This window comes from Cololabis saira, chromosome 13, assembly GCF_033807715.1.
Source record: "Cololabis saira isolate AMF1-May2022 chromosome 13, fColSai1.1, whole genome shotgun sequence".
NCBI classification, from domain to species: Eukaryota; Metazoa; Chordata; class Actinopteri; order Beloniformes; family Belonidae; genus Cololabis; species Cololabis saira.
Genome location: NC_084599.1, coordinates 14,435,942 through 14,448,865, shown reverse-complemented (window position 1 = coordinate 14,448,865; position 12,924 = coordinate 14,435,942). Strand labels below are relative to the sequence as shown.

The 12,924-nt window shown below is 41.2% G+C and overlaps 1 protein-coding gene across 1 annotated transcript in view; it reads left to right on the top strand.

The window, feature by feature from the left end:
* The first annotated feature begins 228 nt into the window (after window positions 1-228).
* atp10a (ATPase phospholipid transporting 10A) overlaps window positions 229-12,924 on the top strand; it is a 53,398-nt gene continuing 40,702 nt past the window's right edge. The window contains exons 1-3 of the mRNA XM_061737848.1: window positions 229-812; window positions 4,165-4,369; window positions 7,397-7,482. Of these exons, the coding sequence (XP_061593832.1) occupies window positions 412-812; window positions 4,165-4,369; window positions 7,397-7,482 (692 nt within the window). The 5' untranslated portion in view covers window positions 229-411. The remainder of the gene's footprint in view (window positions 813-4,164; window positions 4,370-7,396; window positions 7,483-12,924) is intronic.

The window sequence follows — 12,924 nt, the reverse complement described above, 5'->3', positions numbered from 1 at the left end:
CGGGTCAGGTTTCCACAGGAGTGCGACCCCTGGCTCGTTGACGAGCGTCCGTTTGTGCGCCGCCTGCGCGCATCCGCCGATCTCCAACTCATCAGCGCAGCGCAGCGTCAGCGCAGCGCTACGCGTTTGACCCATCCCTACTGCTCATCGATCGAGCGCCCAGCGGCGGGAAGGCCACGTTATATTCCTCCCCGCGTCTCAGCATCCTTCCCAGCAGTACGAGAGGGGGGAAGAAAAAAAAAAAACAAGCCAAACATGCAAAACTTTTCCTCTTACTCGAGAAAAGAGGAGCCGACATGGATGCAAAGTTTGTGTGAGTGAAAGTAAACCGAGCGAGGAAAACCGATAAAAGTATGATAACACAAGCAGCACTTTGGGTGGTGTTTAGTTAGGAAAGTTTGCAGCGGAGTTATGGCGGTGGAGGCTCCAGACACAGCACGGCAGAGGAAGAGAAAGACCAAGGAGAACAAAACCAGGACCGTGCACGCAAATATCCTCCTCAAGCACGGCAAGGGGGAGGACAACCCGAACCGGCACTATGCGGACAACCAGATCAAGACCACCAAGTACACGCTGCTGTCCTTCCTGCCCAAGAACCTGTTCGAGCAGTTCCACCGCTTCGCCAACGTCTACTTCGTGTTCATCGCGCTGCTCAACTTCGTGCCGGCGGTCAACGCTTTCCAGCCCGAGCTGGCCCTGGCCCCCGTGGCCTTCATCCTGTCCGTCACCGCCATCAAGGACCTGTGGGAGGACTACAGGAGGCACCGGTCGGACCAGGAGATCAACCACATGGACTGTCTGGTCTACAGCAGGTAAAAAGCCCAAGTTATGGGTCTGCGTTAGATCGACGCAGAGCCTACGGCGCACGCTCTGCGTTGGTGTAACGCGGGACTATAAATCAGCCTTAAGACGAGGTGTTGTTGCTGCTTCACTTTTTCCTCCGACTCGTACAAGCTGTCCTGCTCTCAGTTGATGTGGGACCAGTGGCGTCAATTCAGTGGAAGCTAAGGTATGGGAAGGTTACGAGTCACAGAACTTAACTAGAGTATCAATCAACACGTCCAGCAAATACTCATCACAGAAGTTTATGTAGCTTATCTGTGTGGTCAAGAAAACTGGAACTTTTTAGAATGCAGTCTCACTCACTGCAAAAACTCAAAATCTTACCAGGAATATTTGTCTTATTTCTAGTTAAAATGTCTTATTTTTAGTCAAAAAATCTCATTACACTTAAAACAAGAGTCATCACCAAAAAAATAACTTGTTATTTGACAATTTTCACCTGTTTCAAGTAAATTTTCACTTGAAATAAGTAGAAAAATCTGCCAGTGGGACAAGATTTATCTTCTCATTACAAGCAAAACAATCTTGTTCCACTGGCAGATTTTTCTACTTATTTTAAGTGAAAATCTACTTGAAACAGGTGAAAAGGGTTGTTTTTGAGTCTTGTCTTAAATGTAATGAGATTTTTTTTTTAATAAAAATTAGACATTTTAACTAGAAATAAGACAAATATTCTTGTTAAGATTTTCAGTTTTTGCAGTGTATAAAAAACTACTAAACTCACATGTTAGCAGCAGTACACTTACTGTAACACACATGCAGGGAAGGGGGTAAAAAAGTAAAAAATATATATAATTACAAGATATAGACAGTATATACATTGCGATGGAAATAAAAGTAGTGCGAAGGAAAAAAAGAAACAAAAAAGCAGGTAGAATGAGTGTGAAGTAGACAGACAGATATTGACATCATTTAAATCATGATGCTGTATCCCAGATTTATTCTCGCCCAACTCTGGAAGTGAAACTTAACCCCCCCCCCAAAAAAAAACAAACAGGTTGGGATGTGAAAGTTTTACTATTATTTTTCTGATGAAAACGGGGTTTGCAGAATTAACCATCTGTTATTATCTAACTCTTGTTTCTTGTTATTTCCCTGGTCATGATGAGTGTGCAGAGTGTACTAACTTTGCCAGTGAAAAGCAGCACTGTTGTACCAGGTACAGAGCAGAATTCAGACTCCTCAAAAGGTTCACTGTTGTGTGGCTCCACAGTTTTTTCACTAGGTCTTGACCCAGGTTGTTGTGTCAAGGCTGGACATAATTGACTTTTCATCTACCGGGTCAATATTGTGATAAACATTTCAGCCTTTTCTCAAGTTTGCCAGCTGCTGGTTTTGGGTAAACCAACACAACATCTGGATCTGATTCCTCATCACACAATGAATATTTCCAGTAAGAGATCATGCCCCTTAATTATTTGTTTTCTGTAATGTAATTCAATCTAATCTCATTTACTTTATAGGATACTAAGAGGATCCACTGGAAGCAGTCTGTTCTCCAGCTTTCTGAATAGCTAGATAGATATTCATCTTCCATGTTGTCTGGATGAGCTGTTACATTTTTCCATGACTGGATGATAAATCAGTGATGATGGCGTAATACTTTACAGACCTGGTGATTTCTACAAGTGTCCTCAAAGAATGGGAGACATTGTTTACAGTTGAGGAACATCCGGGGATAGACATGCAGAAATGAGTTTAGATCTGTATACAGAAAACTGATGATGAGGATTTTAAGAAATAAACATTCAAACAGGCAAACCAGCAACCTTCTGGACACCACTCCAGTCGTGACCACTGCTCACCTGTGCAATGTTTATTCTGCTACATGTGCAGACGGTGCCAAGTGTTGTAAAACAAGAAAGTCTGAGCAGAGGGATGCATCGTGAAGCAAATATTATTCAATGTTGTGCTCTGACAGTGTACGGTAACTGATTCAGACCTGACGGACCATATAAGCACGAGAACTGCAACATCTTAATTGTATTTGATCTTAAAGAGTTAAGGTGGGAAACAACATTAAAATCTAGCTAATTTTGTCGACCAGAAACTCTAGTAAAATACAGTTCGATTATTTGTGGTCTATTAGATGCCATACCAGTTGTGTAAAACAGACTTTGAACCAAACTGGGAAAGCTTGTAAGTTTTAGTTGCATATGTTTGCATGTGGTTTCCTTGCAGCAACTGCGCAAATAGGTTTTATTTCTAACATTAGGGCTCAACATGTGTGCATTTACAATGACTACAGTTTTAATTTTTGGTGAAAATCCATCGTTTTAGATTGTGTTTTTAAGGGGGCACGGTGGCGCAGCTGGTAGTGCAGCGGTCTCACAGCAAGAAGGTCCTGGGTTCGGGTTCCCGCCGGGGGACGCTGTGGGTGCTGAAGTGCGTGTTAGTTCCCCCATGACTTCCTCCTAAACCTCAGGTTTAGGAGGAGACCTGAGCTCAGTGCAGGGCCCTCCCGGGGTTGGTAGAGGATGGCAATGCCCAGGACTGTCAGTAGGTAGGAGCACGGGGTGGTAAAAATGGGAAAAAAACCGGGATAAAAATATTAAAAAAAAAAAAAAAAAAAATAGATTGTGTTTTTAACACCTGACTGCATTTAAAATGTTCTTTCATTCTGAATTTGTAGTCAAGGATGTTGACAGAAAAGGAATCTGTGACCGGGCGATGCTTTACAGTTCATGCAAATCCAAAAACTTAAATATATTATGTCCTCTGTAGCAGGTTTTGAGTTGATCACAAGTTACAGTGGTGATGTAGGCAGGTTAATGAGAGCTGCCTTCATCACACTGAAAACTCTGGACTTGAATTCATTTTACCTTTTTAATAATAATCCATTCTAGCCCTTCTAGGCACCCAGAGCGCTTTACAGAAATCATTATTCATCCATACACATTCTCTCCAGTGATGGTAAGCTACATCTGTAGCCACAGCTGCCCTGGGGCAGACTGACGGAAGCGTGGCTGCCATATCGCGCCTAACGGCCCCTCCGACCACCACCAACATTCATACACATTCACACAAGGCAAGGTGGGTAAGGTGTCTTGCCCAAGGACACTACGACAGCAAACTGGGACAGAGCGGGATTCGAACCGCCGACCTTCCGATCATTGGACGACCCGCTCTACCACCTGAGCTACTGCCGCCCCTTAACGCCCTTTAACTTGGAATAGTTACCAAGAACTGATCCTAAACCGATCAACGTTCAACCTTGGGCTGAAAAATGTCCTGATGAGCTTTATTTGTCTGTTGCAAATTTGATTGTAGAAGTAGATGTTGTTTAAAACTGGTGCTGGTGCTGTCTCATTGTTTTTTCAGATCAGAGAAACGCTATGTGGAGAAGTACTGGAAAGAGGTGCGGGTTGGAGACTTCATCAGGCTGAGATGTAACGAGATCCTTCCTGCCGACGTCCTGCTGCTGAGCTCCAGCGACCCGGATCGCTTGTGCCACATTGAGACCGCCACACTGGATGGAGAGACCAACCTGAAACAGAGGCAGGTGGTCCGCAGCTTCTACGACCTGGTGAGACGGATGCTCCTCACTTCTTCTTTACACTTGACGCTTTTTGACAGAAGGAGAATTAAACTAAAACATTAAGCCTTTTACTATGCTTCCCAATGAAGACTTTGGGACTTTGAGGAAGAAAAAAGCCAATAAAACCCCATTTAGAAGGGGATTTCTGTGTCGGAGCTGCAGGTAAGGAAATGTAGCTCCTGAAAATAATTGCACTCTGTGGTGAAAGTTCCTGCAGCTTCAGAAAAGTCTGTACGAATGTTTCAAAGTACTTGTTTGTTCAAATGGTCCGAGCTTACAGCCACCAGACAAATGGAAAGTTGCCTTAGTGAAGCTGTAAACAATGATGCAGTGTTTCATCGAGGGTTTTTTTTAGCTGTGGGAGCAAAAGGTTGTTTTATCTGCAACATCTCCATTTTTTCTCAAGGAGGGTTTTTTTTTTTTTTTCTTGGAAGGCAGGCGGCAGAAAGTGATTTAATTCTGGAGATGCATGTGTGAATATCAACTGGTGATTAAATAGGAAATGAAGTGGCACTTAACAGAATTTATTCATAGCATTTTGGGTGAGAGCACTTAGGCTTTTTGTGCTTTTTTCTACCTTTTTTGTGGAAAAGTTCTGAATCAACGCTCCGTTACCGTGGGTCCTTATGGGTTCAAAGTAAACATAGATAAATATTTGTTTTGTAAATGCTTTCTGGGATGATTTGCATGATTGTGTGTCTCTTAAATAAGTTAATCTGCTTATTTGACAAAGGAAAATGTTACATTATGCACCATTATGAAAAATCTGTTACATGACTTGGCAATCACTTCAGTAATCAATAATTTTTTAATACATAAAAATAGATTGATGTAAGATGTAAGTCGCTTTGGATAAAAGCGTCTGCTAAATGACAGTAGTACTAGTAGATTTCTGAAATAAAGACCGAATTTGAATGTTTTTCATTACGAGCTGTGTCTTTATATCTCGTTCCTGAAAAAAATTATGAGGGAGTGGGTTCCTTCTTTCGTGGAGGAAGGGGGGTTACTTTAACTTTATATTCTGCATTAATCCTTCCTCAAGCTGATGTTTTCATTTATGCTGTTTTGAACTGATTTTTAGCAGCGAGGTGACATACTACATAGTGATGATGACTGTAATATCCATAGTGCACAGTATATAGTTCCAGAAAAACAGTGTTATCTTGGTGTTTGGCCACTAATGCTGTCCTCCAGGTCCTCTAGAGGAGAAGGGCTGTTTGCTTCTTCTTGTCTCGGGTCAAATGTAACACCTGGTCCCGCGTCTTCCTCCTCAGGCATGTTTTTTTTTGGCTGTATCTGTAACTGAAAACGCTGCTCTGTTTTGGTGACCGATTGCACTTTTAACTCGTTGATAATTAAGTTCAAACTGAATATAACGTGGAGGAATTGAGAGATGACGTTGATCACGTCGATCTTGCACAGGTGGGATATAAAATGACGGACTAACATGTACTATGTATTTTCGGGATATGATTTTGAAAGTAAGACTATAATATACAATTAAAATCATTGCTTTTAATTGTCTCATTGTTTACGAAGTAAAGGAAGTAAGTTTTAAAAAATCGATTTGCGGTGGCAAGATTCATCTATTGAATTGGGGCAAAAAAGTAGTCTAGTAGTAGTCTAACTTGATTTATTGATTGGTTATTTAGTTAAACAACAGGAAAGATACCGGAATATATATATATTTAAAGCCCCTTTCACACACAGATTCCGCAATATTGGTGTAAAGAAGTCCTGCCAATACGCCGCCTTTGTTGGTTCACACAGAACCATACAACGCCGGCATAACGCCGCTCCCGTCTGTAAATTCACACAGCATGCCGGCGTTCCGCAATCAGAGGCGTGACGACAGCGTCAGTCCGACCGTCATGTCAGCGGCATGCCGGCTGTGTCATTCACACAGACCCCGTTTCGTCTCTGTGACGGCTCTGTGACTACCTCCGCTGCCGGCTTATTGGTGGGGCCACTTGGCCCCCCCATTCCGCCTCCGTGACTTTCACACAGAACAGCGAGGCGGCTTAAAGGCGCAACGTTCCCGCCTCGAACTGGCTGTGTGAAAGGGGCTTAACTCTTGTTTATATAAAAATTAGAAGTTCTGGTTACTTTTGAGATCAGTAGGAAAGGTGTTAGCAGAGTTGTTTGCTTACACCTCCATCAAAATAAATATCTCATATTACTAGGGTAAAAAAAATTAAATGGTCAAATGTGTGAGATGACCTCGTAATATAAGTTGCACAAGGTTCTCGGTTCAGTAAATCTTAGATCTTTGGTGTGTTTAGACATTTGTCCTGTTGAGCTATGTTTTGTAAGGCAATTCTAAATGTTAATTTAATTGAAAATATAAAAAGAAAACGCATAGTGGAACTCAATAGTGTTGGTAAGAGCCTTTCCACATACATAATGTGAAGGGAACTTAATTGTCCTAGGAAGCAGATGAGTCCAGGTTTAACTTGTTCTTGAGGGATGAGGTCATCAGGGTACAATGGGGGGTGCAGAAGTCATGTACCCATCATGCCTAGTGTTCACCATGCACACCTGTGGGGGACGTATAGTGATCTGGGGTTGTCTACATTTGTGAGGTGAGCAATGTTATGTGTGTTAAGATTAATATTGAATGGTCAGAGAGCACAAAACATAGATTTCATGCAAGTCAGCCCCCCCAGAGTACAGATCAGAACCCCACAGAATCTATAGGATGTGTTGGAGAAGACTTTACTCGACAACTCTCCCAACATCAGAACATAATACTGGAGAAAACGAGTGCTACTCTGGCCAGGAAGAAGTGTTGCAAAATGACCACACCAGTGCCGTAGTAAATCCTTCTGTGATCAAAACTGAAGGTGTTCCAACAAAATAATAGTTTGTTGTCTTTTTTTTTCTTCAGTCATTGTATCATGCTCATTTTACTTTTATTATTTACCGGTACCTGTTAGGACAGTGCATCAATTCATTAATATGTTAGGAAAGCGTCATGAATCTTTAGTAACACGCTTTTTCTTTTCTGTTTTGCAGGACTGCGATTTCGACCCACTAAAGTACAACAGTGTAATTGAATGTGAAAAGCCCAACAATGACCTGAACAGGTTCAGAGGCTACATGTGAGTATTTCCTGCTACAAGTCACACCTGCCGCCTGTGTGGTTTTAACATTTGAGCTGTTTGGATGCCAGCGTGCCCAGTTCTCATTTTAGTAAAAGTGTGGTCTGTTGCTCTGTTCCCAAGCCTGTCTTAAACAAAGTTACACATCTACATGAAATCAGTTTTCTGTGATCCATGTATTCTCCAACATTTAAGCTGCTTTTACAGTAGACTGTTACAAGATTGACTGTGTCGTTCACCAAGGTCACCGCCTCATCAGAGGCAATCAGTAGATGCTTGGCAGCCGCAACTTGGCACTCAATCGTTACATGCAAACGACTCAAAGATGCACCAAACACACTTATAGACACGTTTCAGAGCCATATCAGGCAGCTGGTGTATGTCAAATACAGCCAGTGATCATGAGGAAGAGACTTGTGAAGCAAGAGGAGCCTTAACAATGCAGCCCTGGCTGCAGCCAGCGGTTCCGCTAGGAATAATTGGCACTGGATGATGTGACCGGGAGGTTTTCAATTTGCTGGAGAAATTTTTGAAATTCCAGTCAAATATTATCTGAAGCTTAAAATGATAAATGATTTGCAGGCTGACGCTTTATAAAGAATTATATCAAGGAATGTCGATTTTATATTATTTTTTTAAATTGGAAATGATAAATATATGAAATTAAATGATTACCGTCAATTAACTCAGTTGCGCGACTTGTAAAATAAGTAAATATAGCACAAGCCTGTGCTCTTTAAACATGAACATGAAGAAACTGAAGGCCTACCTGTTCTCGGATGAAATAATTTGCCAACAGAAACACATCTGGCCGGGCTCATAGCATGTTGATAATGCAGCGTGCTGCCGACTCTCTCTCAGTGTTTGCAAAATATTTTTTCCGATCCATCGTTGACGTCGCACCTCGGCCAGGGATATTTCTCTTTCCATTCGGGCCGGAACGCCCAACCTTTTCAGTTTCTTTCCGGCTGGAGCCAGGGCATCATCTGTGGCAGTCTCAGTGATTTCAGATTGTATCTCAGTCTCATCCTTCTCCTTAGACCGGTTGTCTGGCCTCCTGCTATACTGATGCACGCCTTTTCAGAGTAGCCTAAATGAAACAGACAAGCTTCGTTTCGCGTAAAAAAAGTTTCATTCCAAATATGCTTGGCCTACGCATTCATAACAAAATAAGATCCAGTTTATTAATGAATGAAACGTGGAAATTGCCTATTTTAACACATTTCAAATTGAGCTTAGAGGTAATATTTTCATCTCACATTTTGACCGAAGGGGTTTAAAAATACTTGACCTTGGTAGATTTTACCAGTCAAAGTCCGGTAATGACTGGATAACGGAAACCCAGGCTGCAGCTATCGAATATTCTGGTAATCGATTATTCTATTGAATATTCCATCAATTAATCGAGGAATCCGATAAAACGTACTTTTGCTTAAATAAAGCCCAATTACAAATATACAATAGAAACCAAGACAGATCACTGAATAGAAACAACCAATTTGTTTCATTTATAAGAATAATTAACATTTGTTTGCATATTATGCAAAATGGTAAACTGTTAAATTTTCCAGTAAAAATACATAAAATTACTTAAAACTTTGTAAACAGACAGTTGTTTCCCACTAATGTTTTCTAAGTATTAAAAATATTCTTAAACACCGCCTTTAAATTGTGCAACTTCACATTCAGAACCATTCAGCCTTAAACAATGCGGATCGGGACCTTAATTTTTAATTTAAAATGATCCCACCCTTTCGACATCCTCTGTTTCTACCTGTCATTACTTTCTCTTTACTGCGTTTGCTCACTGTCGCTGTCACTGTTTTCGGTCCCGGCGCCTGTACAGCAAAACTGTACACACATGTTACGAAAAGCCTGTGGTCTTCTTCCACTTCATTTTTCCCCATTACAGACAAGACAAAAAGTTGTGTATTCTGATTAGAAAGCAGTTTGCAATGAATTTCTTGTGAAAGCGGCCACTTTAAAAAAGGCAGTTTTGGACAAAAAGTTTTTTTTCTTATGTTCATTGAAATCAGGAACAATTACAACTGGCCACCAAATGTGTTTCCCTGAATACGTCTTCCATGTATCTAATGGTATTCAGTTTTGGGTGTCTAAAACTTGCAGTGTAGGAATACTTTCATTATACATGATTATTTTCTTATGAAGGGTTTTTGGTGGCCTGGCAAGTCATCCTAATTCTTCTTGTTTTCGCCATAAAGAAGCCGTCTGGTTCATCTGGGTTTGACTTTGATTTCCAGGTAGCAGCATCAGCGGACAGAGAGGAAACTACATTGGATGACACTGGATAGGTATAACCAATCAGAGAAATGAAGCACATGACGTAGGCAGAGCGACGACCAGACTTAGTGTCAACAAGACATCCAAAACGGGCTGCAGTGGAGCAGGAATGCGAGTGAATGACTGTTGTTGGTTTTACAGTTTAAACTGTGTTGAGCCACTGTGTCATTAGCAGTTCTGCAGACATCTTGGTGTTACTTGTTGCATAAAGCAACCGCTCCTGTCCTGTTGTGATTGGTTCAGTCCATGTTGTACTGGTAGAAATGCTGTGAGCAGGACATGTGCTAGGCCCGTCTGATTAACCAGGCTAGGTGTTGGGAGCCGCCTTTTATCTTGCAAAGTTTTTGAATTCTTTCAAGATTCTTGCAAGTTTTATGAGTTGATACTCAGGACGCAATCCACGTTGCCAGGATTTGAGTTATGCCTTTTTGGCCACACTACATTGTTTGCAGGCCCTTCGCGATCATAAATCATGGGGTAATTGTAGGTGTTGTAGGTCACACTGTATATACTCCCAAAGAGGTTCCACCTCAGTCAGAACTGGAGTTTCTTCGCTGAAAGATTTTTCTTGTCAGGGAAAAAGATATTTTCCCTCTTCTGACTGGATTTCAGCAATGGTTAGATAAACTTGATCTCTTCAGTTGACCTGATTGGTTTGAGCTGGCCTGCGATAAGTGATGATTGAAAGGTGAAGCAGCCAATCACTTGCTGAGTTTCTTTTGAAAGTGCTTTACTTTTCCAACGTGGTTCTACGTAAGTGACCGCTTATTGACCTCTCTTTCATTTTGGTGCCATTTAAAAGGCCACATTTCTGGAAGTAAAACAGTTGTTTGATTATGCATTTTGTAAGAATTCAAAATTGTGTATAGGAAGGGGTTATTTTATTGATTTATTTGCAGGGATTTGTGATTTCTTGGTTGCAGTGGGTACACACTTTGTGAGAATAGTCTAAAAGATCTGACAGGCATCATTTGACGAACTGTAAATAAAACAAGGTGACATCATCTGGAAAGCAAAGCTGATAAAATGTTATCTGTCTGAAAATGCACTCCATGTGTGTCTACAGCAACTGTAACAAAAAGATTATTGTTTAGGCCTGCCTTATATCCACAAACTGAGAGTGGCGGTATAAATGAATAAAATTGTCACTTTACACTGCATTTGTGCCGTGCAGTTTTTGCGGCGCGCCCACACTGAGATGTGGTCAAGTGTGAGACAGAAGATGAGGCGCTTCCTCTGAGTCGAGCAAAGCAGCCACGCCGACTCACACTCCAGCGATTATGACATGTATTCTTTGCTCAGAAGGAGACCAGATGCTGCAGGTATTCGGTTGCCAGGCTACGGTAGAGAACAGGGCATAGCGCCTTGGCTCAGCAGTGCTTTATTACATTACCGCCAGTGACATCAAGTCTTATCTGGCTTTCTTTCTGGAAGAGAAAGTGCTCTGCGTCTCAGAAGGTGCTATAAATTTGTGGAACAGTGCTACCTGTGATCTGGGAGCTGTGCGTTAACCACTCTGAGCTCCGGTACTCTCTTCATTAATCTGTAGCGGGGGTGATGTGTCACTTGGCTTTCTGACAAAGGCCAAACGATGAACATTCCTGTTGGTAAACATTCTGACAGCTGTTTGACTCAGAGGAACGCAACAAAGCTGATTAAGCCCCCGAATAAAGCTTGAAGGATTTTTCTTTTTTTTTAACCAACACATTTGTAATCCTTGATTGTAATAGGATTAAGGCTGGCATTAAGAGCTTAGCTTCCCACCTCGATTATCATATCGGCTCCTTGATTAATTCAGTTTAACGCAGATCCCACTTTTAGTTAAAAAGTATTTGCTAAAGAAAGATTGAATCTTACCTGCTGGGCAGGCGTACTAAGAGTGGAGATTTGTCTTTGTACAACATTACCTCTTTGAACAAGCCTGACACGCTTTAAACGGATGACTCTCAAGTGAGAATGGAGGGTCAGCAATGAGGCAGTGAACTGCCTGATTGATTCTGAGCCCCAGGGAGTTTCAGTAGAGTGCTAGTACACTTGTTCTGTATCAGTGGGAATTTGTGCTGAGATAAGGGCCCTGGTCAAGGTGGACCATGAATCTCCACCTTGTGGTTGTGTGATGGATGGAGCTGCTCGGTGAAATAAGCTGATTTTGTCTTAGGATTCTAATGTATAGAAAGTTAGAGATGCGACTGATCTGATCTGGTAACGGTATCTGGGGGCCAGTTTGGACTTAAGGGGGCATTAAAACAATCCCAAGCCTTTTATTAGGAGGAGTGGGAACTTTTGTTGAGGAACAAAACGACATGAATCAAAGCAGTTTTGAGTTGGAGCAGACTGTTTGTTTGGAGCAAAATGGCAATTAATGTTGGCATGGGGGGCAACTAGGGCTGTGCGATTAATCGATTTAAAATCTAAATCGGATTTATTAATCAAGACGATGTTAAAAAAAGGAAAATCGGAAAATCGATTTTCCTTTTTTGCAGCTGGCTGCATTACAGACAGAGCTCGTCTAGTCATCTTTGTTTGGTCAAGAAAATCACTTTATTAAACTCAAGGAGGATTTACAGTATCTTTCAATTGCATTTCATTCCCAATAGGGAAATTTGTTTGCTATTTATCTTTAAAAATAAAGATAAAATATTTGAAACAATTTATTTCATTGTCTTTTGTAGTTTTACCAAAAAAATTGAAATCGAAATCGAAAATCGGGTTTTCAGACAAAAAAATCTGGATTTTATTTTTGTCCAAAATCGCCCAGCCCTAAGGGCAACAGATCTATATCAAAATAAACTGCTATTTTAAGCCTCTGACAGGATTAAGAAATGCTATTCCACTTAAGTGATAGTTTGCATAGGCACAAACTGGGGTATTTTTTTTAAAACTTTGTATGTATACAAAAAGCATATAAAAATGACTCTTTATCCCTGTCTGTTTGCTGTTGTGTTGTCACATCTGTACCAGTTGTTATGGCATTCTACTGATGATGTGCAAACTATTTTCAGTAGATGAAAAAGGAAAAGAGCTTATAGTCTCTTCTAACACTTATGTATTTTGTTATAAATACCTATCAAATTCTATTGAAGCAGAAGCTCTCCTTCTTTTATGTCAATTGACAGTACTTTGCATGAGTCAGTCGTCAAA